Source organism: Neopsephotus bourkii, unplaced genomic scaffold, assembly GCF_033783945.1.
Source record: "Neopsephotus bourkii isolate Nb327-2 ecotype Australia unplaced genomic scaffold, CSIRO-AGI_Nbou_v1 NB_533, whole genome shotgun sequence".
NCBI classification, from domain to species: domain Eukaryota; kingdom Metazoa; phylum Chordata; class Aves; order Psittaciformes; family Psittacidae; genus Neopsephotus; species Neopsephotus bourkii.
This window is the reverse complement of record NW_026901034.1, coordinates 1,715,436-1,738,958: the sequence shown is the minus strand read 5'-3', so window position 1 is coordinate 1,738,958 and position 23,523 is coordinate 1,715,436. Positions and strand designations below refer to the sequence as shown.

The 23,523-nt window shown below is 58.0% G+C and overlaps 4 protein-coding genes and 1 non-coding gene across 9 annotated transcripts in view; 2 read left to right on the top strand and 3 right to left on the bottom strand.

Moving 5' to 3' along the window:
- Positions 1 to 23,523, bottom strand: part of MCRIP2 (MAPK regulated corepressor interacting protein 2) — a 148,967-nt gene that overhangs the window by 936 nt on the left and 124,508 nt on the right. Inside the window, exons 1-5 of one of the 4 annotated variants that reach the window (XM_061350819.1) lie at positions 4,387 to 4,390; positions 2,218 to 2,279; positions 2,025 to 2,106; positions 388 to 515; positions 67 to 168 (exon numbers count right to left, since the gene is read on the bottom strand). In XM_061350819.1, the coding sequence (XP_061206803.1) occupies positions 67 to 168; positions 388 to 515; positions 2,025 to 2,106; positions 2,218 to 2,269 (364 nt within the window). In that variant the 5' untranslated portion in view covers positions 2,270 to 2,279; positions 4,387 to 4,390. Of the gene's footprint in view, positions 1 to 66; positions 169 to 387; positions 516 to 2,024; positions 2,107 to 2,217; positions 2,381 to 4,386; positions 4,391 to 23,523 lie in introns of those variants that run through there. The other 3 variants (XM_061350820.1, XM_061350818.1, XM_061350821.1) reach the window with 3 other exon arrangements.
- Positions 4,118 to 4,188, top strand: TRNAG-CCC (transfer RNA glycine (anticodon CCC)). The gene has a single exon. It is a non-coding gene; the product is annotated as a tRNA-Gly (tRNA).
- Positions 4,281 to 7,177, top strand: METTL26 (methyltransferase like 26). Of its 2 annotated transcripts, XM_061350815.1 has the most exons (6): positions 4,288 to 4,514; positions 5,888 to 6,050; positions 6,162 to 6,221; positions 6,607 to 6,674; positions 6,949 to 7,027; positions 7,103 to 7,177. In XM_061350815.1, the coding sequence occupies exons 1-6, from the start codon at positions 4,318 to 4,320 to the stop codon at positions 7,148 to 7,150; spliced, it is 615 nt and encodes a 204-aa protein (XP_061206799.1). In that variant the 5' UTR covers positions 4,288 to 4,317; the 3' UTR covers positions 7,151 to 7,177. The 2 variants fall into 2 exon arrangements, with proteins under 2 accessions (XP_061206798.1, XP_061206799.1); XM_061350814.1 differs by having other exon boundaries at positions 4,281 to 4,514; positions 5,888 to 6,221.
- WFIKKN1 (WAP, follistatin/kazal, immunoglobulin, kunitz and netrin domain containing 1) lies at positions 7,614 to 10,358 on the bottom strand. The gene is made up of 2 exons (XM_061350800.1): positions 10,123 to 10,358; positions 7,614 to 9,313 (listed from the first exon to the last, which is right to left on the bottom strand). Exons 1-2 carry the CDS (start codon positions 10,300 to 10,302, stop codon positions 7,829 to 7,831), a joined length of 1,665 nt encoding a protein of 554 aa, XP_061206784.1. The 5' UTR covers positions 10,303 to 10,358; the 3' UTR covers positions 7,614 to 7,828.
- RAB40C (RAB40C, member RAS oncogene family) overlaps positions 13,986 to 23,523 on the bottom strand; it is a 38,267-nt gene continuing 28,729 nt past the window's right edge. Inside the window, exons 4-6 of the mRNA XM_061350813.1 lie at positions 20,108 to 20,185; positions 19,493 to 19,715; positions 13,986 to 17,008 (exon numbers count right to left, since the gene is read on the bottom strand). Coding sequence (XP_061206797.1) covers positions 16,728 to 17,008; positions 19,493 to 19,715; positions 20,108 to 20,185 — 582 coding nt within the window. The 3' untranslated portion in view covers positions 13,986 to 16,727. The remainder of the gene's footprint in view (positions 17,009 to 19,492; positions 19,716 to 20,107; positions 20,186 to 23,523) is intronic.

The following is a 23,523-nucleotide window of genomic DNA, read 5'->3' as shown; positions in this document are numbered from 1 at the left end:
CCCACCCCAGCTCATTGCATCCCTGATGCACCTCCCCTCCGAGTGCTGTAGCTGCTTCCCACTTACTTTTGAGTCCAGGGTTGGGGTTTTTCTCTACGTACTGCACGGGGCCGCAGGTGCTCTCCCCGCTCCGGCTGCCGTCCAGCTGCTGCTCTACCTGCTGCCAGGCTGGATGCAGGAACAGCCAGCAGAGGGTTGGGGATGGGGATTGCCCAGCAGGAGGAGTGGGAAGTGGTCAGAGGGGTGCAGGTACCCAGGCTGGGAACCCCCTCCCTGCCTCTGAGGTCCCTAGCAGCATGAGGCTGCTCAGGAGGGACCCCACATGCTTCAGCCCCCTTGGGATGTGACAATGAGCAGGCCCAGCCCCCGGGGACCCTCTGCCCTCACCTTCATAGACAAAGCGGACATTCTCTTCATGGGCCAGTGTGTAGCACTCTTCAGGGGCCGAGACCTGCTGCGGCAGCACCTGCGGCCTCTTGCCATTCACTCTGTTGAAGACGAGTTTCTGGGCTGGGCTGTGGAAGGGAACAAGGTGGAGATGAGGGGGGCACCCACCACAGCCTGGAGGAAGGACAGGGGCTACCCCGCTCAGCACCCTCCCCAAGGGAAGGGACCCAGAAGGAGCCAGGCCCAAGGGAGAGGAGGTTCCTACATGGGGAGGGGTGTGAGGGGGATCCCCACGGAAGAGCACAGGCTGCCCATCTCCCACCCACCCTCCAGCCTTAGCACAAAATATGGTCCCCAAAATAAGGAATATGCCACCAAAAATGCTGAAATACCAGGGAAATGGAAGTGAAATCCAGGCACCAGGCAGGGGATGCACATCGGTGTCATCCCCACAGACCAAGCACCCAGGCTGGCTGTAGCAGCCCCAGAACCCAGCATGTTCCCAAGGTGCCCTGGGACTGGGATGAAGCCCTTTGCCAAGTGGGAGCAGGTCAGGCTTCCCCGGAGCTGGGCACTTAAAACAGCCCCAGCCTGGAAACAGCAAACCCAGGTGGAAAGAAAGGAAAAGCTCGGGATGAGACTATGGGCACGCTGGATGCAGAACTCGAGTATTCTGGCTTTTCTGCCCAGCTTCAGGGCAGGACACGTCTGCAACAGCCGTGTTTCTCATGGGACAAAGTCTAAGGGGCCCCGGGAGTGCAGGCGGGTTATGATTTGCAGGGCAGGTGAGACCCAAAACAGGCAGCCCCTGCCCACAGCACCCCTGCCAGGCCTGCAGGAGGGTCAGGGACAGGACAACACACCCCAGACCCTGGATGGGGGGCACCGGGCAGCAGCCAGGAGCCGGCACAGCCAACTGATGTAAGGGTGTAAGCCTGGAGCCATGCTGGTTAGGGGAAGGTCCAGGGTGGAGGAGGACAGCCCGGACAGAGGGGCTTTTCCATTCCTTGAGGCTAGGGGAAAGAGGCAGAGCCATGCAGGCCCCAGAGCCCTGCCTGATGGAACAGTGCTCTGGGAAAAAGCTCCTTAAGGAAAGGAACCATCACCCCTCCAACCAGTTTCAGACCCTCCCACCAGGTATTCCTGCTAAGGGCTGCAAGCCTCAATAGCTGCAAGCTATTCCCCTCCCTCAGGAACAGGGGACACCTTACCCTGGGCTACCAAGGGGACATGGGACAACCCACAAACGCTGCCCAGGGCCACCACGGGGACATGTGACAACACATAAACGCTGCCCAGGGCCACCACGGGGACATGTGACAACTCAGAAACGCTGCCCAGGGCCACCACTGGCCACCACTTCAGCCCCGGGTACGCGGCAGTCCCACACCGGGCCCGGCGGTACCGTCCCCAGCAACCGGGCACTGAGACCCTCGGTCCCAACCCCATCCCCGTGCGCACCGGCTCCGGTGTCCCCCCTCACCCATCGCACACCCCGAGCGCGCCGTGCCCGCGGCCTCGGCAGCGCTGCCCCCTACGTCCCGTTCCGTCGTGCGGGCACCGGCCGGCGGCTCCCTCCCCACCACGGTGCGGGAGGCCCGGTAACCTTTCCCCAAGGTCACGGCGGCGGGGCTCACCTGGCGGGGGGCCAGGCCCCGGGCTGCAGCCGGCCCCGCAGCTCGGCCCCTTTGCTGCTCTCCACCGCCTGCTGCGTCGGACCTGCGGGCGGCGGCGGGACTCAGAGCGGCGCCGGGGCGGCGGGGCGCGGAGCGGGACGGATCCCGCGCACACGCCGCTGCCCGCCCCGGTGCCGTCCGCTGCCAGCGGTACCTGTGCGGCGCTGCGTGGCCAGCTTGCTGGGGCCGCGCGTCAGCGTGTACATCCTGCGGCCCCGCACGGCCCCGCACCGGCCCCGCCTGAGCGCCGCGTGCCCCCCGCCGGGCCTTTAACGGGCCGGGCCCGGGCGGCCGCGACACGCCCCCGCCCTTAAAGGGCCCGCGCGGGACGGGAATGGGGGGGAAACGGGGCGGGACCGGACCGGAGTGTGGGAGGGACCCGGGGGGAGGTGCCGGAGGGGGGACATGGGGGCAGGCACAGGGAGGGACAGAGCAGGGAGACAGGGGGAGCGTACGGGGTGGGGGTGGGGGACACACGGGGGACACGCAGCGTGCACAAGCGAGAATTGTGTAGGGACATTGGGGACACACGTGGAGGTGTGTGGGGGCACAGGGGACACACGGGTGGAGGGATGGACACATGGGGGCACAGGTGGGAGGTGTGGGGGACATTGGGGATACGTGGGAGACACGGGGGGGGCATACGTGGGTGACACACATAGGAGGTGTGGGGGGAACACGGGACACATGAGGGACTCATGGGGGCGTATGTGAGAGGTGTGGGGACACACATGGGGGACACACGTGGAGTTGTGGGGGGGGACATGGGGGACAGAGGGGGGCATATGTGGGATGTGTTATGGCAGACACATGGGGGCCACGTGGGATGTAGGAACACAGGACACATGGGCACACGGGAGGCGGGGGGGTACGTGGGGGCACATAAGGGACATAGATGTGGTGTGGGGTCACACAGAGGACATGTGCAGGACACACAGAGGGAACACGCAGGAGGTGGGGACGCGTGTGACACACAGGACAGGCACACATGGGGACACACAGGAGACATGCGTGGGACACAGATGGGACACGTGGGAGACATGCACAGGACACACAGGGTCCAAGTAGGAGAGGGGACACAGGCAACGCATGGGACACAAGACGGCACAGGCAGGGGCACAGGAGTGACAGGGAACACAGGGAGCACGTGCATGGGGACACCTGGGAGACAGAGCCATGGGACACACAGGGAACACGTAGGAGTCACTTCTGGGACACACAGGAGCCAGGCTGGGGACAGTGACGGGATGTAGAGGCAGGGGCTGAGGTGCCCCCATGCTGGGGACAGCACTGTGACCAGCTGCGGAGCCCCGGGACCCGCAGGGGACACTGGGCTGGGCAGCCATGTCCTGGCCACTGTGGTGACCTTTGGAGCGGGGAAGGCACCTCGAGGTGTCCCCACATGGCAGGCAGTGCAGCCCCAGGATGTGACCCCCCGGCCACCCCCAGCATCACCCCTCGGAGTTGTGGGGGGACATGGGTGGCGCCCCAGGTTTTGGGGTCAGGATGGGTCACAAACTCACTGGCATGCTCCGGCTTTGCTCCAGTGCCAGTGAAGCCATCCCACAAGGGTGACCTTGGCCTCTTGGCCCTGCGAGGGTGGGAGGGGGCCCAGCCCCCCAAAAGAGCATTCAGCGGGGTGCTGGGCACCCATGGCTGTACCCGCAGCTATCACCCCCCGCTTGACTTCCTCAAACCCACTATCACCCGAGGGGGAGGGAGCTGTGCTTCAGTTTCCCCACCTGCACCCTGATCAGGGGGTTTTCGAGGCGCCCATGGTGTACCCACGAGCCCTGAACACAGCTCCTCGGGCTGCGGCTGCATCCTGCCCAGCGTCCATCACTTGTGCAGGTCCTGGCGGGGGGGGCCTCCGCTGTTCCCACGCACCCCGACTTCTCTGGGGTGTTCACGCAAAGCCGGTCTTCGTTAAGCGGGGTGGGAACAGAGTGGAAGAACCCATAAGGGAGAAACAACAGCAGCCCCAGCACACCGTCACCCCACACCACTCCCCCTACAGAAGGTTAAGTACCGCTGGGGCAGAGCCGGCTGCAGCAGCGCCGCTGGTGTAGTGGTATCATGCAAGATTCCCATTCTTGCGACCCGGGTTCGATTCCCGGGCGGCGCACAGCCTTTTCCGGCCCTTTTCATTTGCTTTTTTTCATTAATTATGATGTATTTCTCACCCGCCGGTAGGGGCGGTCACGGGGGGCTCCTGGGAGCTGTAGTCCCAGCGCCGCATCCAGCACCCCCGGCCATGCAAGCGCCGGCGGCTGCGGAGCGCAACAAGGGCCCGATCCTGGCGGTGCTGCGGCAGTACGCGGGGTGCGGCCCCGGCGAGCTGCGGGTGCTGGAGGTCGGGGCGGGCGCGGGGCTACACGCAGCGCACTTCGCCCAGGCGCTGCCCCACACCCGCTGGCAGCCCTCGGACATCGACCCGCGGGCGCTGCGCAGGTGGGCGGGGGTATGGCGGGCTGGGGAGGGCCATGGGTGGCTCTGGGGAGACAGTAGGGGCTATGGGGGCACATGGGGGGGCACATCCTGCATCCCTTTACCCGACCCTCCCGCCCGTGGCCCCACTGCCGGGCTCTCCCCCTCCCCGCGCTGCTTTTTATTCCCGGAAAGCACCGATATCCAAGCCTCGAATGACCCGGGCTCCACAGCTAAATGCTTATTTTATTCCAGAAAAGACTCGATACTGAACCCTCAGCCAGCCCCGGTTCCCCTGCTTCATTTTTTTTCCCCAGGAAAACCACAACATTCAACTCTTGGGCAGCCCCAGCTCCCCTGCTTGCTGCAGGAAAACCACCACACTCAACTCGTGCTCAGCCCCGGCTCCCCCAGTCAACACTTGCTATCTATTCCCAGAAAATCCCCGATACCCAGTTCTCAAGCAGCCCAGGCTGCCCAGCTTTGCGCTTTTATTTTTCCCAGACAACCCTAGTTTTCCCCTCTCCACCAGCCCAGTCCCACTACGGAACCATCCCTGCCTGCCAAGCGCCCGCTGGGCTTTGTTACCCACAAGACTCCATGGTGATTCCAGGCTGGATGCCCGGGACACTGGCAGCAGCTCCCACCCCGCTCCCGTGTCACATCGGCCGTGTTGGGCCCTGCTGATTTGCTCTGTGTGTCCAGCCGCAGCCATGTGTCCATTCCAGGCATTGCAGCGCCAGGCTCAGGCGGCGTCGGTTTCCATTCAGGAAATAAACCTACTGGGGAGGAATCCCCCCCGTAAGAAAATAACGAGCGCAGTGAGGGGGTGCCAGACGCTGAGCCTGTCCGTGGGGCTGCGTCCGGTGTCCTCCCCAACGCCACCTCTCCAACGGGGGTTAAAAATAACCCTCCATGAGGCTGCAGTTCCCTGCTCCAGCCGGGAATGGAGACCCGCGTGGTGAATGGGCCAGAAAGGGCATGAATCACTGCAAATCACCCAGCGCTGGTGCAGCGGTGCAGGAGCATGCGGGTGCAGGCAGAGTGCGGGCAGCCTGAGCACGTGGGTGCAGGCAGCACATGCAGGCAGCGGGGAGGACAGCGTGCTCTGGCTGCCTTGCTGGAGGGGGACTGAGGTTATTTAGGCACTGGGACCTCTCAGTCCCTGTGCCACCATTTGTCCGGCTACTGCCAGTTCTCCAGATGCCTGTTGGGAAGCAAAGAGACCCCCTTGTCCTGTGTAGAGCCCCCCACCAGGCTGCATTGCAAGCACAACCTTATTATTTGCTGTCAGAGACTCCCCCTGGGGGATGCTGCGAGCAGCCAGCATGGGCAGGTTTTCGGCTCAGTGCAGGGGGTGCCCCGGCTGGAGTTGACGTGAGGTTTGGTGCCCGCAGCATCGCTGCCTACGCCGAGGCCATGCGGGTGCCCAACGTGCTGCCCCCCATCCTGCTGGACGTCTCGCAGGGCTGGGAGACCTGGGGGGGCATCCAACCCTCCAGCCTCGACCTCCTGGTCAGCATCAACATGATGCACATCGCGGAGCTGGCCTGCACCGAGGTGAGCAGTGGGGCAGGGCTGCGCACTGACACGTCCCTGGCCCTGGCTCTGGGGGTCCCACGGGGTGTCCCTAGCCACCTGACCCCTGGTCCCCACCTCTCTCTTCACCAGGGCCTGTTCAAAGGTGCTGGGGTGCTGCTGAAGACGGGAGGTGTGCTCTTCACCTACGGGGTGGGTGCTGCTCAGCTGAGCATCCTGGTGCAGGAGCATCCTGCTGGGTGTGGGGTGGCAATGGGGGTGCTGGGAGAGTGGATGGGAGGGGAGTTGCAGGTGTGGCTGAGGAATGGGGGATGTTGGGTTGGGGAATCTCAGCTTTTTTGGGGCACATATTGAGCTCTGGATGGGATGGCTTTTGTCCTCCCTCACCCCAACAGAAACAGGGGTGGGGGTGCCCATGGTTTGTGAAGGGACACACTGTGAGTGACGGGGCCTATGGTCCCTCTTGTGTCGTGTCCCCTCCCTTGGCATGATGGCGTCAGCAGCCCAGGGGCTGGGAGGTGCTCAGGGGGGACACATGATGGCTCCTGCCTGCAGCTCCAGCTTTGTGTCCTGGCAGCCCTACGCCATGGATGGCCGCATCAGCCCCCAGAGCAACGTGGACTTTGACCGCAGCCTGCGGCAGAGGTAGGGGAGGGTGCTGGGGAGGAGCCAGGGCTGCTGGTGGCTCATCCTGCCTGTCCTGCCTGTGCTGCCCATGTTGCCCATGCTGTCTGTCCTGCCCATCCTGCCCATGCTGCCAGCAGCCATAGGGAGCTCATTCCCTGCATGGTCCTTCAAGACAAGACCTAAAGAAGTGGCTGGGAGGAGCCCTCTCCACCTGAGGGCACTGCTGGGAGATGGGGGAGCTCCCGGGGTGCGATATGCCCATCTGTCTGACCCACTCCTCCCTCCCCATCAGCAACCCCGCCTGGGGTCTTCGGGACACAGTGCTGCTGCGGCACTTGGCCGAGGCCAACAGGCTACACCTTGAGAGGATGGTAAGAGCTGGGGGGTGTGGGGTGGGGGGTCCCTATGCCAGTGGGGACCCCCTGACCCTGGCTCCATGCTTTCAGGTGGATATGCCGGCCAACAACAAGAGTCTCATCTTCCGCAAGCTGTAACCTGCCTGTGACACCTCCTGGCACGGATACCCCTCGAAGGGGTCACATCACGGCGATGGGACAGCGCCCTGCTCACCCCATCTGGGCCTGGGCTCGGCTGAGGGGGCTCCCTTTGCAATGGGGTGCCCCAGAGAAGCTACCGTGGCTGCCATGGGGGGCAGAGGCACTGGGGGGGAGCAGCACCTTGGCCATGGGGTAGAACCTGCTCGGTGGTGGGGTGACCCATCCTTCTTCCCATCCCCTCCCCAGGACTGAGATGCTGCTCCGCACAATAAACACCAAGGCTTCACACATACCCCCTCCTCCCCCCAATGCTTTCAGCACTTGGCACTGGGGGAATCCCCAGTCCCCCTCAAGCACCAACCAATGGAGGGGATCACATCCTGCACAGGGAGCCCCCAGAGGCTTTGGTGCAGTGGGAAGGTTTTTATGAGGGGGGTCCCCGGCAGATCTCCCACCCCTGTGCAACACAACCCACTCCTTTATTGCTGCTGGCCGGGCTGGAGGGTACACGGGGGGCATGTGGCAGATAAATAACAGGGGAGGTGGGAGCTGAGGCTCAGCATGGGGTTCTAGGGAGCTATGTGGTGGTGGTAACCCCAGGATACAAGCACTGGTGTGGGGCTCCCCCTCCACAGTGAGTCTGCAGCCCCCATATTGGCATGTCCCGGCTCTGCCCTAGTCCTGGAAGCGGTTGAGGAGGTCGCAGGTTTTCTTCTCCATCAGCTCATAGATCTTCTTCACCCGCTTGTCGTTGGCCGCCCGCACGTAGCTGCTGGGGTCCAGCGTGGCCATGCCGTCGTGCACCTCGCCCATGATGATGAGCGGCCCGTCCTCCGCCGTCATGTTGGGGCAGGGGCAGCTCCAGTCCATGTCAGTCAAGGTCACCTCCAGGTACTTGATGTTGAAGAACTTAAGGCCCATCTTCTCATCCTTGAGGACGTCCTCGAGGGCGAAGCGTGCGATACCGGAGTCCTGGTCCTCCACGACCTCCATCAGGCGTCCCACGATGGCGAAGTCGCTGCGGCAGAGGCTCAGGACCATCTTGCTTTTCAGGCGGCAGGCCTTGCACTGCAGGCTCTTGGGGAAGGGGCAGGCGTCCTCGCAGCTCTCCTTGCTCTCAAAGTTGTTGGTGTTGCCCTCGCAGCCGCCGTACACGAAGGAGTGGCACTGCTTCAGCAGCGGGTTGTACGCCCAGCGCGGCTCCCAGTGCTGGCAGGGGCCCTGCACCACGGGCAGCAGGCAGGCGGGGCGGGCGCTGCCCAGGCAGGCGGCCCGGCACTCCTCGTATGTCTCAAAGTGGTTCCTGTTTGCGCCGCAGCCTCCGTAGCGGAAGGTGAGGCAGGAGCCCTGCTTGGCGTCGAAGTGCCAGCGCACCTCCAGCGCCTCGCAGCGCCGCCGGTCCGGCTCCTTCAGGCACTCGGCGCTGGGGAAGGGCTGGGGGCTGCTGGCCAGCGCCACGGCCCCTGGCTCCCGCCTCAGCACCGACAGTGGGAAGTCGGCGCGGAGCAGCCCGGCAGTGTTGCGGGCCGTGCACGTGTAGATGCCGGCGTCCTCATGGCGGGCGTTGTAGATGACAAGCTGGCCGATGTTGGTGACCACCACGTTGCCGTACATCTGGTCCGGCCGCATGATGAAATTCTCCTCCCTCTCGCTCTGCTTCTCCCAGGTGATGTCAGGGCGCGGGCGCCCGCTCACGTCGCAGCGGAAGCTGACGGTGCCTCCGGCGCGCACCGACTGGTGGAAGGGGTTGCTGTAGAGAGCGGGGGGCACCGGCACCTCAGGGCCGGCGCCTGGCGTGGGGCGAGCTGTGGTCTCCTGTGGCACGGGGCTGGTGTCGGGCCAGGTGAAGATGTGCTTGCAGGGCACGGTGGTGAGGCGGGTGCCACGCAGGCACGCCTCGGCATCCATGTAACACTTGTTGTAGTAGGTGAGGCCGTCAGAGGCGCAGGTGAAGTTGGGCTCCTTCTCGCAGCGGTCTTTGCACTTGCACACGGGCTGCCCATCCCAGATGTCGCAGTCGGAGCCCTGCTGCGCGCACACGAAGCTCTCACATGAGGCTGCGGGCGCCGGCGCGGGTGCGCTGCCGTTGGCAAAGCGGGCGGCCACGCAGCTCTGCAGCCCGCACACGTTGGTGCAGCACTTCTCAAACCCTTCGCAGTCCTGGCCAGGGACAGGGGGGAAAGAGGTGATGGGGGGATGGTGTGCAGGTCACCACCTTGCCATGGGAGCTGCTCCCACCCCCTGTGGGGCTTTTGGGTGGGCAGTGACCTCATGCAGCCCTGTGCACCCTCAGCACTGCCAGCCCTCACCAGCATGGCTACACTGGCCATGGCCCACCCTCAGCCCCTCCAGACTCACCAAGGATGCTGAGGGCTGCACTGCAATGATGTTGGTCCTCCCTGCCCCGCTCCCCCCCCACCCTGCACACAGCATCTCACCCCTCTCTTTTGCTAGCTGAGGAGAGGCAGAACTCATTACACAGCTGAATTGCAAATGAGTCTCCCACTGTGTAGGAGCACTAAGTAAGGTGGAGATGCTGATGTCCAAGCTCTTCTTTATGGAGCCTGGAGCTGGAGCTCTTCAGGATGGACAGCCCTGTCCATGGGTGGGTTCCTGACCACAGGGATAAAAGTGGGGGGTGCAGGGCTGTCCACTGTCTGATGGGGGTCCCTGTTCCAGCACAATATGGTCCCCCCATCCCAGCCCTTTGGCTGGGTGGGACCATCCTGGGGTGCATGGTGGGGGTGCTTTGGCTACAGGAGACATGGGGGGGGGGGGCACGAGCAGCTTCTTTGCCTGCTGAGGAGGCAGGGGAGCAGCACCCCTGATGCCAACCCACAGCGGGGGGTTGGGGGGATGGGTAAAACTGAAGCCGGGCTGAGCCCGTTGCACAGGAACAAGCGCCATCCACAGGACCCGCACCCAAAGCATGTCCCTGGGGTCCCCCACGTTCCCCCGCGCCTGCTCACCTGGTCCTCCCGGCACTCACGCTCGCACGTGCTCTGCGCGTCCACCCACAGGTTGGGGTTGAGCTGGTTGGGGCAGACCCCTGGGTGCCGCATCCTGGCCGGCTGCAGACTCAGCCCCGCTGCCAGTGCGGGCAGGAGCAGTGCGATGCCAACAGGAACCAGATTCCCACTTGGAAGCATCCTGGCTACCCCACGCCGCCAGCCTGGCTCGCTGGTGAGAAATCACGGTCAGGATGGAGGGGATGAGGGGGAAGGAGGGGGGACAAAGAGAAGGAGGAGGAGGAGAGGACCAAACCTCTGCTCTTCAGGGCCTGCTGGACCACCAGCGATGCTGCCGGCCACCTCCATCCATCGCCGCAGCTCAGCTTGCGGGTGCCAGGGACACGGTGGCAGTGGTGTCCCTGGTCCTTCTTCCCTTAGTGAGAGGGTCTCAGTCCATCCTGGCTCCCTGGCGGCTCAGCGGGGCGAGTGGGGTGGAAGGGGAGGACGGGAAGGTTGTAATCTGAATCCCCTCCCTTCCCAGTGATGTTTCTGGGTGTTTGGAATGGGAAAGGCGCTGACCTCAGCCTCTAACCCCGGCGAGCCAAGCCATCGGCTGGGCAAACACGGCAGGGGGAGATCAAAGGCAGAATGCAGAAAGTCTCCAAAGAGGGAGAGTGGAAGGAGGGAGGACACACACACAAAACCCACCCAGCCCATGGAGCTGAATTCCTGCAGGATGAGAGAGCAGCCAGAGCCTGTGGTCCACTCATCCAGGGCTGCCAGCAGGGAGACCTGCGGAGACCACACTGACCGGGGAGCCCCTCACCCTGCTCCTGGCCTCTTGGCATTGAGGGTGGATGCAGCCTTGAGCCCGGGAGTGGGAGCTGGGGCTGGCACTGGCACTGGCACGTGTCCACCCTGCTCATCCCTCATCACCATGTGGCACCCCTCAAGTGCTGGGCACAGCATCCAGCTCTCCTGGCAGTGCAGTGGGTGCCCACCAGCACCCAGCACTCCCTCCACACCGACTGAGGGCCAGGCTGTCTCTCCAGAGCTGGAAGCCAGCCCCATGGGATGCCTCCTCAAGCTGCATCCTGGCTGCAACCACCTCGTGGAGCACATTCTGCAGCTGGCCCTGACTCCCCAGGCAGATTCCCATGGTCCCTGGTGGGACTGACTTGCGGAGGAACGCTTCACAGCATCCTGGGAGCATTAACTCTTCCCTCAGCTGCTGTGAAGCAGCAAACCCACCCAAGGAAATTTTGCCCTGGGGTCTCCAGCCCTGGCTCCGCAGTGCTGCAAACCTGGGGGCAGGTGGTGGAAGGGACAAAGAAAAGGGGGGAACCCACCTCAAACCCACCTGCACCCCAGTGGTCCTTGTGCATGCAGTGTTCAGTGCCAACCTGGTCCTTGGGGAAGCTCCTGGGGGAAGCCCTGTTGCACTGGAGCAGGCATTGCAGGGGGCTCTCAGGATCTACCACACTGCTCTGTGCTTGGGCTCCCCAGGGACCTCAGATCCTGGAACATGGCAGCAGCTTGCCATGACCACACACAGAGAGCTGGAGTGTCTTCCATGGTCCATGGTTTCAAGGCCAAGCAGCCACGCAAGGGTCTGGCTGGCCCTGGGTGCAGAGTGGAGGCTACACTGGCCCAGGGTGCTCATGAGGGAGCTGCTGAGATGTTTTGCAAACAGGGAATTGCATCAGGTCAGCCTGACCCTGCCTGCTCCATCCAGCCAATCCCAGACACCGGCTGCCTCCAGCAGCACATGGAGACTCCCAGCCCACAGCCCCACTCACTCTGGCAGGGTGCAGGCTGCCACAGCACCTCGCTCCCCAGAGGTGCACCTGAGCCACATTGGGGTGCCCCAGGGTCTTCCAAGGGTGCTGGAGCAGGAGGGAAGGGGGAAAGGAAAACCTGGAGCCCAGCTTTCACCCACCCCTATCTGGGGTCCATGTGGTTATAACATGGTCCAAGAAGATGCCAGTGCTGCGGTTTGGGTCAGTTCCTACCACAGAGGTTCCTCTCTGGAACTGTGGGAGCAGGTCCTGAGGTGTGGCCCATGTCCCACACCAGAGTCCAGGATGCCTCGTCTCTGTGTCACTGAGTTGGAAATGCAGCTCCCAACGACTCGAGACCCTCACCCATGCCTGGGGACCCAGCAGAAGACGAAAGAAAACCTCATCCCTGGCAGTGTTCAAGGCCAGGTTGGACGGGGCTTGGAGCAACCTGGTCTAGTGGAAGGTGTCCCTGTCTGTGGCAGGGGGTTGGAACTGGATGAGCTTTAAGGTCCCTTCCAACCCAAACCAGTCTGGGATTGTGACTCAAAAGTGACTCTCACCAGTCTGGCCAAGCCCACGACACTTTCACCATCTGAAGGAGCTAAAACTTCAGCCTCTCCCAAACTTCATCTCTGCATCTAAGCTCCCACTGCTGCCCAAACAGGGAACTCCTGGAGTCACTTCCAAAGATCCCAGACACAAATGCAAGGTTTATGTCTCAGCGCCTCCCTTCAAGCAAGGGGAACACAGGAAGGAGCCCAGCACCCTGTCTTGGAGCAAAAGGCACCCTGCCACAGCCCTCCCTGGGCCTCAAAGGGCTCCTGCCCCACCAGTGTGCCCATGGGCAAGTTCAACCACATTGTCAAGCATCCCAGGTGCCATCAGGTGCAGGTCCCTGTTCCTCGTGATGGGACCCATGGTTGACCCTGCAGGGGACAGTGGTACCAACCTGATACCTTCAAATGGGAAAAGTGGGTTGGGAGGAGCACACTCAACAAGGAAAGACCTGAAGCAGCCCAGAGCAACCTGCTCCTTCCCCAAGGCTCAGGGACACCCACAAGCTCTCCCAGCCTCTGGTCCCAGGTTCAGACTGTGGACTGTTGTCTCTCCCTCCTCTTCCTAAGCAGAGGCAGCTCTGGCATAACTGGCCCCAGCTGTCCTTACCCACCTGAAACCACACACAGCCTTGGAGTCTGCTGGCAAGAAGGAACAGACATTTTCCAGAACCCCCCTGAAAAGGGGAAAGGGGGGAAAAAAAGGCCCTTCCCTGACCAGGTTTTCACCTTAGCTCCAGGGTTTTCCAGGCTGCAGACACTATCTCATCTGCCCCCTACCCCCTCCCAGCCCTGGCAATTACTGCTTAAGCTGTTAAAACAAGCGTGGCCGGTCTGGTAAGAAGTGGAAAATCTGATCCCAGGGAAGTGAGCAGGCAGGGAAAAGGGAGGTCAAGCGGAGGTGGGCTGCGAGCAGAGACAAGGATCTGGGGAGGAGAAGTTTCCCTGCACCCAGGAGCAAAGCCCTTGTGCTGGGGCTCCCAGACACGGGTGCTCTGAGCTCCCCACGGCACCTTCTCCAGTTCAAAGCCCCGCTGAGGCCACACTGGCTTCCAGCTTGTTCCAGTTTGGGCTGGGTGGGTGAAACCTGCCGTTCCCCAGCATCGCCCTGGCTCAAAGAGGCGAGCTAAGGCTGCAGCTGTACTTGCAAAACCTGTCCCTGTGTACCCGAGCCTGAGCACAGCCACACATAAGCTGCAGCCACCTACATGACTAAATGCGTTGCCAACTTGTCTGCGCTGCCTTAGAGCTCCACGGTCCAAGCCTCAGCCCTTCTCTGAAAAAGGCAGAGTAAGAACAGATTTAGCTTCTGCTTGGTCAGAGAAGGGCAAAACCCCACGAGGCCCAGGAATCACAGCTTTTAGGAGGCCCCAGAAACTGTAACCCAAGTTGTTTCATGGATGATCTACAAGTGGCAACACACACTTGCACTGCAGCAGCCGCAAATCCCCACTTTTGGGCACAACTCCCACCTTTTCCTTTCAACCTTGTCCCAGCCCACGCCAAAACTGATCCAACTTCTCCACCATGGGTAGTTCAAAACAAGAACAACAACAAAAAAGACTTTAATTTATACAAAACAAACGCATGTAGAATCAGTTGAACAACATTGACTGTACAAAGGAATAAAAAAAATAAAAGGATAGTCCAAAAAAACCCCCCCCAAACCCAACTGAGGAATGGTACAAGTGTTGGAGAGCAGCTACAGACTAGTGTTGACATAAGATGCAACAATTTTTCCTTTTAAATTAACAACAACAGCAACAAAAAAGTGTTTTTGCTGAGCAATTGCTCCAGGTGGATCTTCCCTCCTCACTACAGCCAGGGTCGAGACCTTACGGGGTGAGAAAACAAGAAATCAACCACAGGGAAAGGGGTGTGGAGAGGTGCTACACGTGGCAAAGCCAAACCAAGCAGCGGTGCATCTCGTTTCCAGCCATGCAGCAGCTCTGTGGGTGCAGGAGGAAGCCTTCATCCCTCTTCGCCCCCCTTGCCAGGGGGAAGCCCAGGGTGTTGTTTTCCAGAAGTCACCCTGCTCCTGTGGTGCCCATCACCTGTTGGCCATATATCCCCAGGCTGCTGAGCCAGCGATTGTCTTCTGCTGCGTGTCAAGTGGTGGGAAGCAGGTGCCGGCCACTCCAGACAGGTTCTCCAAATCCCCCAGCCTTTGTGCCTCCGCGCTGGGCCCGGCTGCGGCTTTGCTCTGGAGCCAAACCACCACTACAAAGGATTCTTCTCCCCCCTCCATCTGCCTGGGGTTTAATTCTCTCCTCACTCATTTGAGCTGGGCAATAAAGCACGCTAGAGACGAGCCAAGAGGCCTGACTCCTCTTGTTATACAGAGCAGGGAGGAGGAAGGCTCCTTCACCTCCAGGTCACTCGGGGAAGGAGATATTCTTCATGGAGGGATGTGCCCCTGGTTGCTGCCTGAAGAGAGTGGGTCCATCGGCCGTGCAGGAGCTGCCACAGCTTCATTCTGCCCATGCAATGCAACAAGCTGCTCTGGGGGTGGAGAAGAGCCAGGCCAGGCCTTGAGGAGCTGCTAACACCAGGAGGGAGATGGCAACACTGCACTAGCCGGGCTCCTTGCTGAGGAGCAAAAGGAAAAGCAGTTCATTTCCTACCACGCTACTCACAATCTACACATCTTGGCTGCCTACAAGGATCTGTCGAGGATCACTCAGTCCCACTGCCAAGCTTTTGCAATAAAGGCTAGGTGTTGTTTGCAAGGCTCCAGGTGAGTTCCCAGCCCAGGTCAGCCATGGGATGAAGCCAGGGACACACACTGCACTTGCTTGACAGAAGATCTCTCACAGCACGTGCACACCACAAGCCACAGAGCACAATCCAGAACAAAGCAGTTTGCTGTCCCAGTTCCCTGGGGCTACCAAGTAACTCTGCCATGATGGGACCTGGGGGTTCATTGGTCTCTCCCACACAAACCTTTCAGCTTTTCTCAGTCCCTGCTCCTTCATGCTCCAGTGGGAAAAGCTGCTTCTGTCCTTTCCCCACTTTCATCTAGGAGGAGCCACAGCAATGCTACCAGAGGCAGAGCGTGTCTTTGGAAAAGCAAAGCAAGAAGCAGCCAGGATTGAGGGGCTGGTGCATGGGGGTGTTGCGGATCGAGGGCTTTGGAAATGGTGGCCGAGGTTTTGCTGCAATAAGGGACAAAATTCAGTGATTTTCCTCTGCTTTGGGTATGATACTTCCAGCCTCTGCTCCCCAGCCCCCATCACCCGTGTGTCAGAAGGTGCAAATCGAGCACAGCATCAGTCTGACCTCAGAGCTGCTGAAAACAAGCCGAGACCACGGCCCTTTCACTCTGTCCCTCGAGCCACTCACATCCCACCCTGCCTTCAGAAACTTTAGGGACTGATGCGAATAAAGCAGCTTGGGGCAGGTTATACACAAATTGTTCTTTCCTTCTGCATACATAGTATTTAAGTCCCCCATCATCGTCCCGTCCCCCCCCCCCCCCCCAGCACAAGCCCAGGTAGTGATTTAAAGTCTCTTAAAGCATTTGGGTATTTTTGTTCAGAAATCCTCCACTTTTCCCCTTTTGCTGACACTGGGAAAGTTAATCCAGTGTTCGTATGTACATGGCTGCATAAAATTCTCCCTGACTGCTTCTTAAAAAAAAAACCTTAAAAAACAAGTGATATATATATATGTATAATATTTACATAAATAAATGAAGGAGGCAAGTGGACTGCTCCCTCCCCTTCTCATTGGCCAACTCTTGCCTTGTCTTCCTTCCAGTTTTTGGCAACAGCAGGTTAACATCCCGGTGAAAACTATCATTAGTCCTCTGTCCCGGTTTTTCTCTTTTGTTTTCCCTACACTGAATTATCACTATTGCACCAGCAATCTCTTCAGGTGTCCAAGAGTTAAAGTTGCAGCACAGACTCTCCTTGCTACTCCCTTAAGCCTCTCAATCTTCCATTAAACCCATTTCTCCGTTGAGCCTGGATGAGCTCTTTTTCCCCTTCCCCCCTCCCCAAGCCGGCAGCTGCTGAATTTTCCACACCAGGCCGAGAGGCAAAGCCCAAAAGCATTCTTGGAGGGTCACTTGGCAGATCCTCTCCCCGCCAGTGCTGTGAGATCCAGCCGGCACCACGCTTCCTATGCGAAGCAAAAACCGTAAGCACATTCCTAACTCTGGTGTATGCCATCGGGGAAGTGAGCATGGCCCATCCGGAGGGATCCAGTGGCAAAGGGGTCAGTGTGCAAAGAGCTGTACATCAGGGTGGGCGCGGACATGGCAGAAGCTCAAGGGGTGTGCATCCTGCTAGGAGATCTTGCAGTTGTTGCGTGAGCAGTTCTGTGGGGGGCTCTGGGGCGGGCGGATGGATTTGGATCTCTTCAAGCTGTTCCCTTTGCTGCTGCTCCCACCACCGCTGCTGGCCAAGGAGTAGGACCGGCCATGCATCATCACTGCATTCATCCCATTGGCCATTGAGAAGGACTTCAAGTGACTCTTGATGGTGACGGGCAAGGGGAGCTTGTCGATGAGGTGGACTGGGGTGCAGGAGACGATGGCGCGGCAGCACAGGTCCTGTAAGCTGAACACTGGTGGGAGGAAAGACCAAACAGTCAAGGGACAAGAGATTTTAAGGACTGCCTCCTCCCCACACCTATTCCTTATGCTGCACCGTTCTTGCTCCTTTGGAGGGAGAAAATAACAAGGGTTCAGCTCACGAAATAAAAGCCTGTAACAGGAGCAGATTACTTGATCAAAAACAGGAAACCCAAGCTAAGCTCTGCTGTTCGAGACATTTTGCAAGACACCAGCTTTGGTGTCAACACAGGGCTTAGACACTGCCACCCCTCTTCACTAACACAGTGCCTGGGCAACCAGAGCCCTACTCATACTTACAGAATCCTGGAATGGTTTGGGTTGGAAGGGACCTTGAAGATCATCCAGCTCCAACCCCCTGCCACGGGCAGGGACACCTTCCACAAGACCAGGTTGCTTCAAGCCCTGTCCAGCCTGGCCTTGAACAAGTCAGTTCAGCCTGACTCCAGAGCAGAGCTGCTCCAGCCCTCACAGCTTCCCCATGGCCTCCTCTGGACTCTCTCCAACAGCTCCACATCCCTCTTGTGCTGTTGCCCCAGAGCTGGATCAGGACTGCAGGGGGGTCTCCCCAGAGCACAGCAGAGGGGGACAATCCCCTCCCATGACCTGCTGCTCATGCTCTGGGGGTGCAGCCCAGCACAGGTGGAGGTTCTGGGCTCAGGTGCTCACTGAAGCCGGATCATGGGGAGCTGCTCACTGACCAACACCCCCAAGTCTTTCCCCTCAGGGTTGCTCCATCCAGTCTCCTGCAGCCTGTGTTTGTGCTGGGGATTGCCCCAACCCAGGGGCAGGACCTTGCACTTGGCCTTGTAGAACTTCATGAGGTCCACACTGGCGCACCTCTCAAGCCTGTTCAGGTCCCTCTGGATGGCATCCCACCAGGCATGTGGCTTCTCAAGCTGTCATTTGGCAACCAAAAGGACTGCCCAGGGAAGGAGGCACCAGGTTCGGCAAGTCCCAGTGTAGGACAGTCTCCTTTTGGACCTGCTCGAGGAGCAGCAGCCACAGAGGCTGGAGCCGGCTCTCTGCAGCGCGCCTGCAGCAACAGAGATCCCACCGGGCCAGAAGAGGATTCTGCCCTTTCAGGCATTTTAGCGTCCTCGTAGCCCTGCGTACATCACGTGAGCCTGCTTTGGGAAGTCTGCTTGGAATGGATATCCTACAAAGCGGCCACACGAGGGCACGCTTCCACCTCCAGACTGCAGTGAAAGCCACACGGCCACCCCCAGGCACTGCCAGGGATGGGGCAGCCACAGCTTCTCTGGGCACCCTGTGCCAGCGCCTCAGCACCCTCACAGGGAAGAGCTTCTGCCTAAGAGCTCATCTCAGTCTCCCCTCTGTCAGGTTAAAGCCATTCCCCCTTGTCCTGTCCCTACAGGCCCTTGTCCAAAGCCCCTCTCCAGCTTTCTTGTAGCTCCTTCAGGCACTGGAGCTGCTCTAAGGTCTCCCCTTAAGGATCCTTCTCTTCTCCAGGCTGAACCAGCCCAGCTCTCTCAGCCTGGCTCCAGAGCAGAGCTGCTCCAGCCCTCACAGCATCTTTGTAGTAGCAGCTACTCAAATCACCTGCCCAAGCAGAACTCAACAGCCTCTGCCCCCCCCCGGCAGCAGTTACAAGTCCTGCCTCAGGAGGTGATTCAGGAGAGGTCTGTGAATGCAACACAGCTCCTGCTCACCATCGCTCATGGAGCTGGAGACGGTGGCATGGCAGCCAGGCCAAGGGCAGGGGCCTAGGCAGAAGGGCTGGTGACTGAGGCTGGCAGTCAGGATTGTTCCTCCCTTGCGAGCAGGAGCTGAGGATCCATATGAAAGCAGGTCACCCCAGAGTGCAGGTCACCCCAGGAGTGGGGCACACTGCTACCTCCAACCAGGAATGTGGGACCCAAGACTATTTTGCCCCAAAACCAGGAGGCTGAGGGGTACCATGAACTCTGCTCAGTCTGCTACACTGCAGCACATGCACCTGGATATATAGAATGCCCCAGCACACTGCTGTGTGCCAACAGAAGGGATGAAATTCAGTCCCTCTCAGCTCCCTGGGCTCACTTTGCTTCCCCTTCCCTCCAAAACAGGAGACACAGGTTCAGGCAAGGGTGGGGACAGAGGTACTAATGCTTGGATTCATCCCACACAGCCATTTGACTGAAGCACTTTCAAGTTGAGAGCTTAATTGCACTAGGCCTCATCCAGAATAAGTGGAGAGGTGCAGGGTGCCCTGGAGCAATTCAGATCCCAAACATGCCCAACTACCCTCTGGAGCTGCCCATCCCTCACCACTGCTTGCTGAGTTCCTGCACCAGTACAGGCAGCTTCTTGTGGCTCAGCCTCAACTTGTCTGACCAGAGGCATTTCTCCATGTCAGGTGCTTTCACAGATCCCACAGTTTCTAACAACACACCTCCCACCTAAGCAAACAGCCCTATCCCTCCCACCTCAGCTCTCCTGGCTTCCCCACATGAAGCATCTTCCTCACTACTGACCTCTGTTGGGTCTCCAGATCTTCTCCATGCCATGGCGCATGAGGACGATTCGGGACAGCTCTGTGAAGGACTCTATAACGTTGAAATTGCACAGGGGGCTGACCTCAAAAAATGTCATGCAGTTCTTCTCTGCATAGGCCCGGGCCTGCTCCGTGGGCACTTGTCTCTTGAAGGCAAGGTGCAGCCTGTTTCCCACCAGGATCCGGGGGACACCTGGGGCATGCTTTAAAAAAGGAAAGAATTGGAGAAACCATGGCTTGTCCTTGGTAAGGGAGGCCTACACCCAGTAGAGCTGTAATAGCAGTGAAGGGCAAAGAAACAGGAACTGTTCTGTGACTGAGAGGAACTCCCATGATGAGGAAGATTCAGTCATCCCCTCCCCCCAGGCCATTTTAGAGGGAAACTTCCCATCTCATTTGACCATTCCCAAGCCCTTTCCTACTACTCTATTACACAGAGGTGGAAGGTTATCCTCTTGATTTGCTTACTATCAAGCAGCCATTGTTTCCTCTCCATAGCAGCCGTGCTTGTCCCCACATCAGATGTGGCACCTGAGGTGATACCTACCTAGATGTTTGTTGTAGACCACTGCACATGTTCTTCAATGCAACTTACCTCATCTATTTCCTTTATCCATCGGTCTATCCCATCAAAGGACCAGCGATTAGTGATGTCATAAACCAAGAGGATGCCCTGGTGGAAGAAAACCAGGAGCAATCAGGAAGCTTCATAGTAGACAAAATGAAAGGGACATCACCTCCGTATGCAGAAACCAGAAGGCTGAGCGACAGAACATTGCTCCAGCTGCACTATTTGTGGGGTTGCTAGGGCAAAAATTGAGACAAGAGGTCTGTACTAACACTGTCCTAAGATATTAGGGAAGGTTTTTCTCCTGTTTTGGCTTGAACATCCCCCAAATCATTCTGAAAGCAGCAGTCTCTGTGAAGGAGGAGGAACTGCCTTGGTGACTATGTATCTGGAGGAACAAAACAAAACCCTCCTCCTGTCACAAATCCAATACAAACTCACAGAGGCAGAAACAAGTCTTTTTCTTTCCCTCTTACGCATTCAGTGCTGGGATGGCAGTGCAACATGATAAAGCTAATGAAGCACATCCATCTTCAGCAGGTTTTCCCTCTCTGGAGCCTGTCTCATTCTGTCATCCCTTTGCTATCACTGCCACACTGGCAGAGAATGAAAGTAGGACAGCAGTGTTGGGACATCCCAGAGGGTCAGAGAAAGGTCTCACTGTAGGACCTTCCCCTGTGCCCTTTTCTTCTGCAGCATCCTCAAACCCACATTGATTTTTCCTGACCACCACCCACATCCACAACTTACTTCCCTTACAGTCTTGAGGTGCAGCACGATGAGCTGGAAAGATGGGGAAGCAGGACAGGGAAGTTTGTGTTTGTGATGACATGGAGCAGCACTTTGAAGAATCTCCACCTCCACCCCGAGCCTGGCTAGTAGGGCTCAGGACCACAGCCACACTGCTGGCCGCCACACAGGTCCACAGCAATTCCTACCAAATAAGCTTTCCTTGAACCAAAGTACTTCTGAGGACAGACTCAAGGGAAGTAGGCTGTGCACAGCCCTGCAGGCACACAATCCAGCACATCACGAGGTGCCTCTCAGGACCAGTTGGGCACATACAGCATTTAGAGAGCTGTCTCAAGCAGCAGCCTTCCTGCAGCTCTCCCGTTATTTTTCTGACTTGTTGTCAGTCCCTTCTTTGCAATCAAGGACATTTCAAGCGACAACAGGCGCTTCAAGGTTACTCTGCGGAAGATGCCCTGAAATGGGAACTACAGAGGAACAGATGATCTTGCACTGAGAGAGGTGGCAGTGCGGCTGGGAACAAGCACAGGATGAAACCCAGCAGCAGTGAGACTCAGCTAAGGGCAAACCAAACCAGCCCAAGCTGGACTCCAGGATAACAGATCATTTAGCAGCAAGTTCAACAGAACCAGCCTTCTCTGAATCAGAGGTATCCTCCAGCAACAGCCATCCCTATGGCAAGTACCCAGAGCAAGCAAAAGAGACACTAATCTGGCAAAAGAAAGTCTTAGCCGGCAGCCTAGTTCTCCCTGGGAGATGCCTAGATACACCCAGCTTCTGCTACGAGGCAGAGACTGTCAAGCACCCTCCAAACAGTGGAATTGCTCCTTTATTCATTGAAATGGAAGATCCACTACACAGATGGGAATCTCAAACTACCCAGTCCTCCTGCCAACGCTGCTGCCAAAGCCAGTGATGACCTGGCGGAAGCCTGTATAGAACCAGGCACGTGATATACCTCAGGTTTATGAAAAAATAATCATCAGCATGAGATCTGGAGCACACAAGAATAATAATTACCAGGACATACGAGCCACAAAGGCACTCGAACCCTCCTAATAAAGTCACGTCTTGAGCTAGCACTTGAAATTGCTCCCCATGACTGGAAAAGCAGCCTTTCCCTGAACACACTGGGTGTGCCTGGACATTGTTTGCCTTTCTCACAGCTCTTTCAGAACAAGCAGCTCTCACAAAGCCTGCCCAAGTGTTACTGTTCTGAAAAGTCTGGGTCAGAACAATTCTGATTCTGAGGTTTTATGCATCCAGGGCAGCTGCTCTCCAGGCAGAGCTTGCTTCTGTCCTTGCTGGCTCTCCCAACACCTCTGCATCTGCACTTGTACCATGTGCACAAAGGCTCAAATATACAAAAAATTGGGGAAAGGGGGAGGGTACAAGAGGCAAGCCATACCTGGTGGTCTGGCTTTCATCTCTGAAGAGCCAGCCCTTCAAAGTTTGGGTTTGAGGTTGTTCTGAGCACCCTGACAGTGAGTTCTCATAACTGCAGTAGTATCTGTGGTGTGGGCAGAGCAGATGCATCTTCAGTTTCCTCCAAGAAAAGCCTGGAGCTCATGCCTGGAGTCCAGAATTTTTTGCTCTGTCATTTCTAGTCAGTCAAAATACAAAAGGCATGGGAGGTTGGGTTTGTTTTGGAGAAGAGAATCAGTTTCTCCTAAGCTTAGATAGGAAAAAATAAGAAGTAGTGATTTTTCAGAATTAAAAAACTCCACAAACCAAGAACCCAATTGTGAAATACCAACTACCAGGATACAGCCCATTTTAGGAGGAGAAAAAGGAAAAAAAAGAGAGACTCTGAGCTCTCTTTCAATTGTTGTAGTATTTATTTTGACTTCCAGGTTCCAAGGCTGCACATATGAATGAATGAGAGTCAGGAAATAACAAAGCAAAAGGTGTGGTGATCCCCTTCCAAGACAAACAGCCAGGAAGTGAAATAAACTCTACTTATCTCAGTTCTGGACTGGCAAGTTCCTTTAGCCAAGAGAAACAGACCCACTGCCTAGGTGGTGAAGACTGCTTCTGACAGAAATGTGCTCTAGGAGGAGACAGCTTTTAAGCTTGCTGGCAGCTGCTGCCTGGATCTTCTTTAAATAGGAAGAAGGATAAAACACCAGCAAAACCCCAGCCCAAGGTTCTCAGAAGCAGGATGCAAGGTCAAGACCACGACTTGAGGAGCTCGCTGTCTGCCAGCTTACCCTCCAAGTCATAACACAGCCCCATGCACACGCATTTAGGGTCAAGATTGTCAAGGAAAGCTTCCCAAAGGTCGGAAGATTCCATGGCCAAGTTGTCTAATGCCTTGCTGCTGTCCTCATCCTCCCCAGCACAGGTATTAGACCAGCTTTACTGTAACTGCCCAGAAGACAGAGGAAGCTGTCTTAAAAACAGCTCCTGGTGATGCCAGATAACCTCATACATCTTCCACATAGTGCTGGCATGCTCCAGACATCACGTTTCCAGAGCACACATCCCAGATACACTGTTATGACCATTTTCTCCCCTAGAGAGAACAGCACAGATGTGCACATGGAGAGGGAGCTGGCTCCATCACTGCAGACAGCTCCAAGTAAGATCTGTTGGGTTTTTTTCAGGTTTTGCAAAGTCTCCTTTGGAATAATGTGCACAGAATTTTAATTTCCTCAGCTAGACAAATTAACAGGTTCCATTTGCAGCCAAAA

Excerpts from the sequence above, each read along its gene's own strand:
- WFIKKN1 (XM_061350800.1), bottom strand. The coding sequence starts at position 10,302 with ATGCTTCCAAGTGGGAATCTGGTTCCTGTTGGCATCGCACTGCTCCTG. Across the intron at positions 9,314-10,122 it reads GTGAGTGCCGGGAGGACCAG|GACTGCGAAGGGTTTGAGAA; the intron begins GTGAGCAGGCGC and ends GTCCCTGGCCAG.
- METTL26 (XM_061350814.1), top strand. The coding sequence starts at position 4,318 with ATGCAAGCGCCGGCGGCTGCGGAGCGCAACAAGGGCCCGATCCTGGCG. Across the intron at positions 6,222-6,606 it reads GTGTGCTCTTCACCTACGGG|CCCTACGCCATGGATGGCCG; the intron begins GTGGGTGCTGCT and ends GTGTCCTGGCAG. Across the intron at positions 6,675-6,948 it reads GACCGCAGCCTGCGGCAGAG|CAACCCCGCCTGGGGTCTTC; the intron begins GTAGGGGAGGGT and ends CCTCCCCATCAG.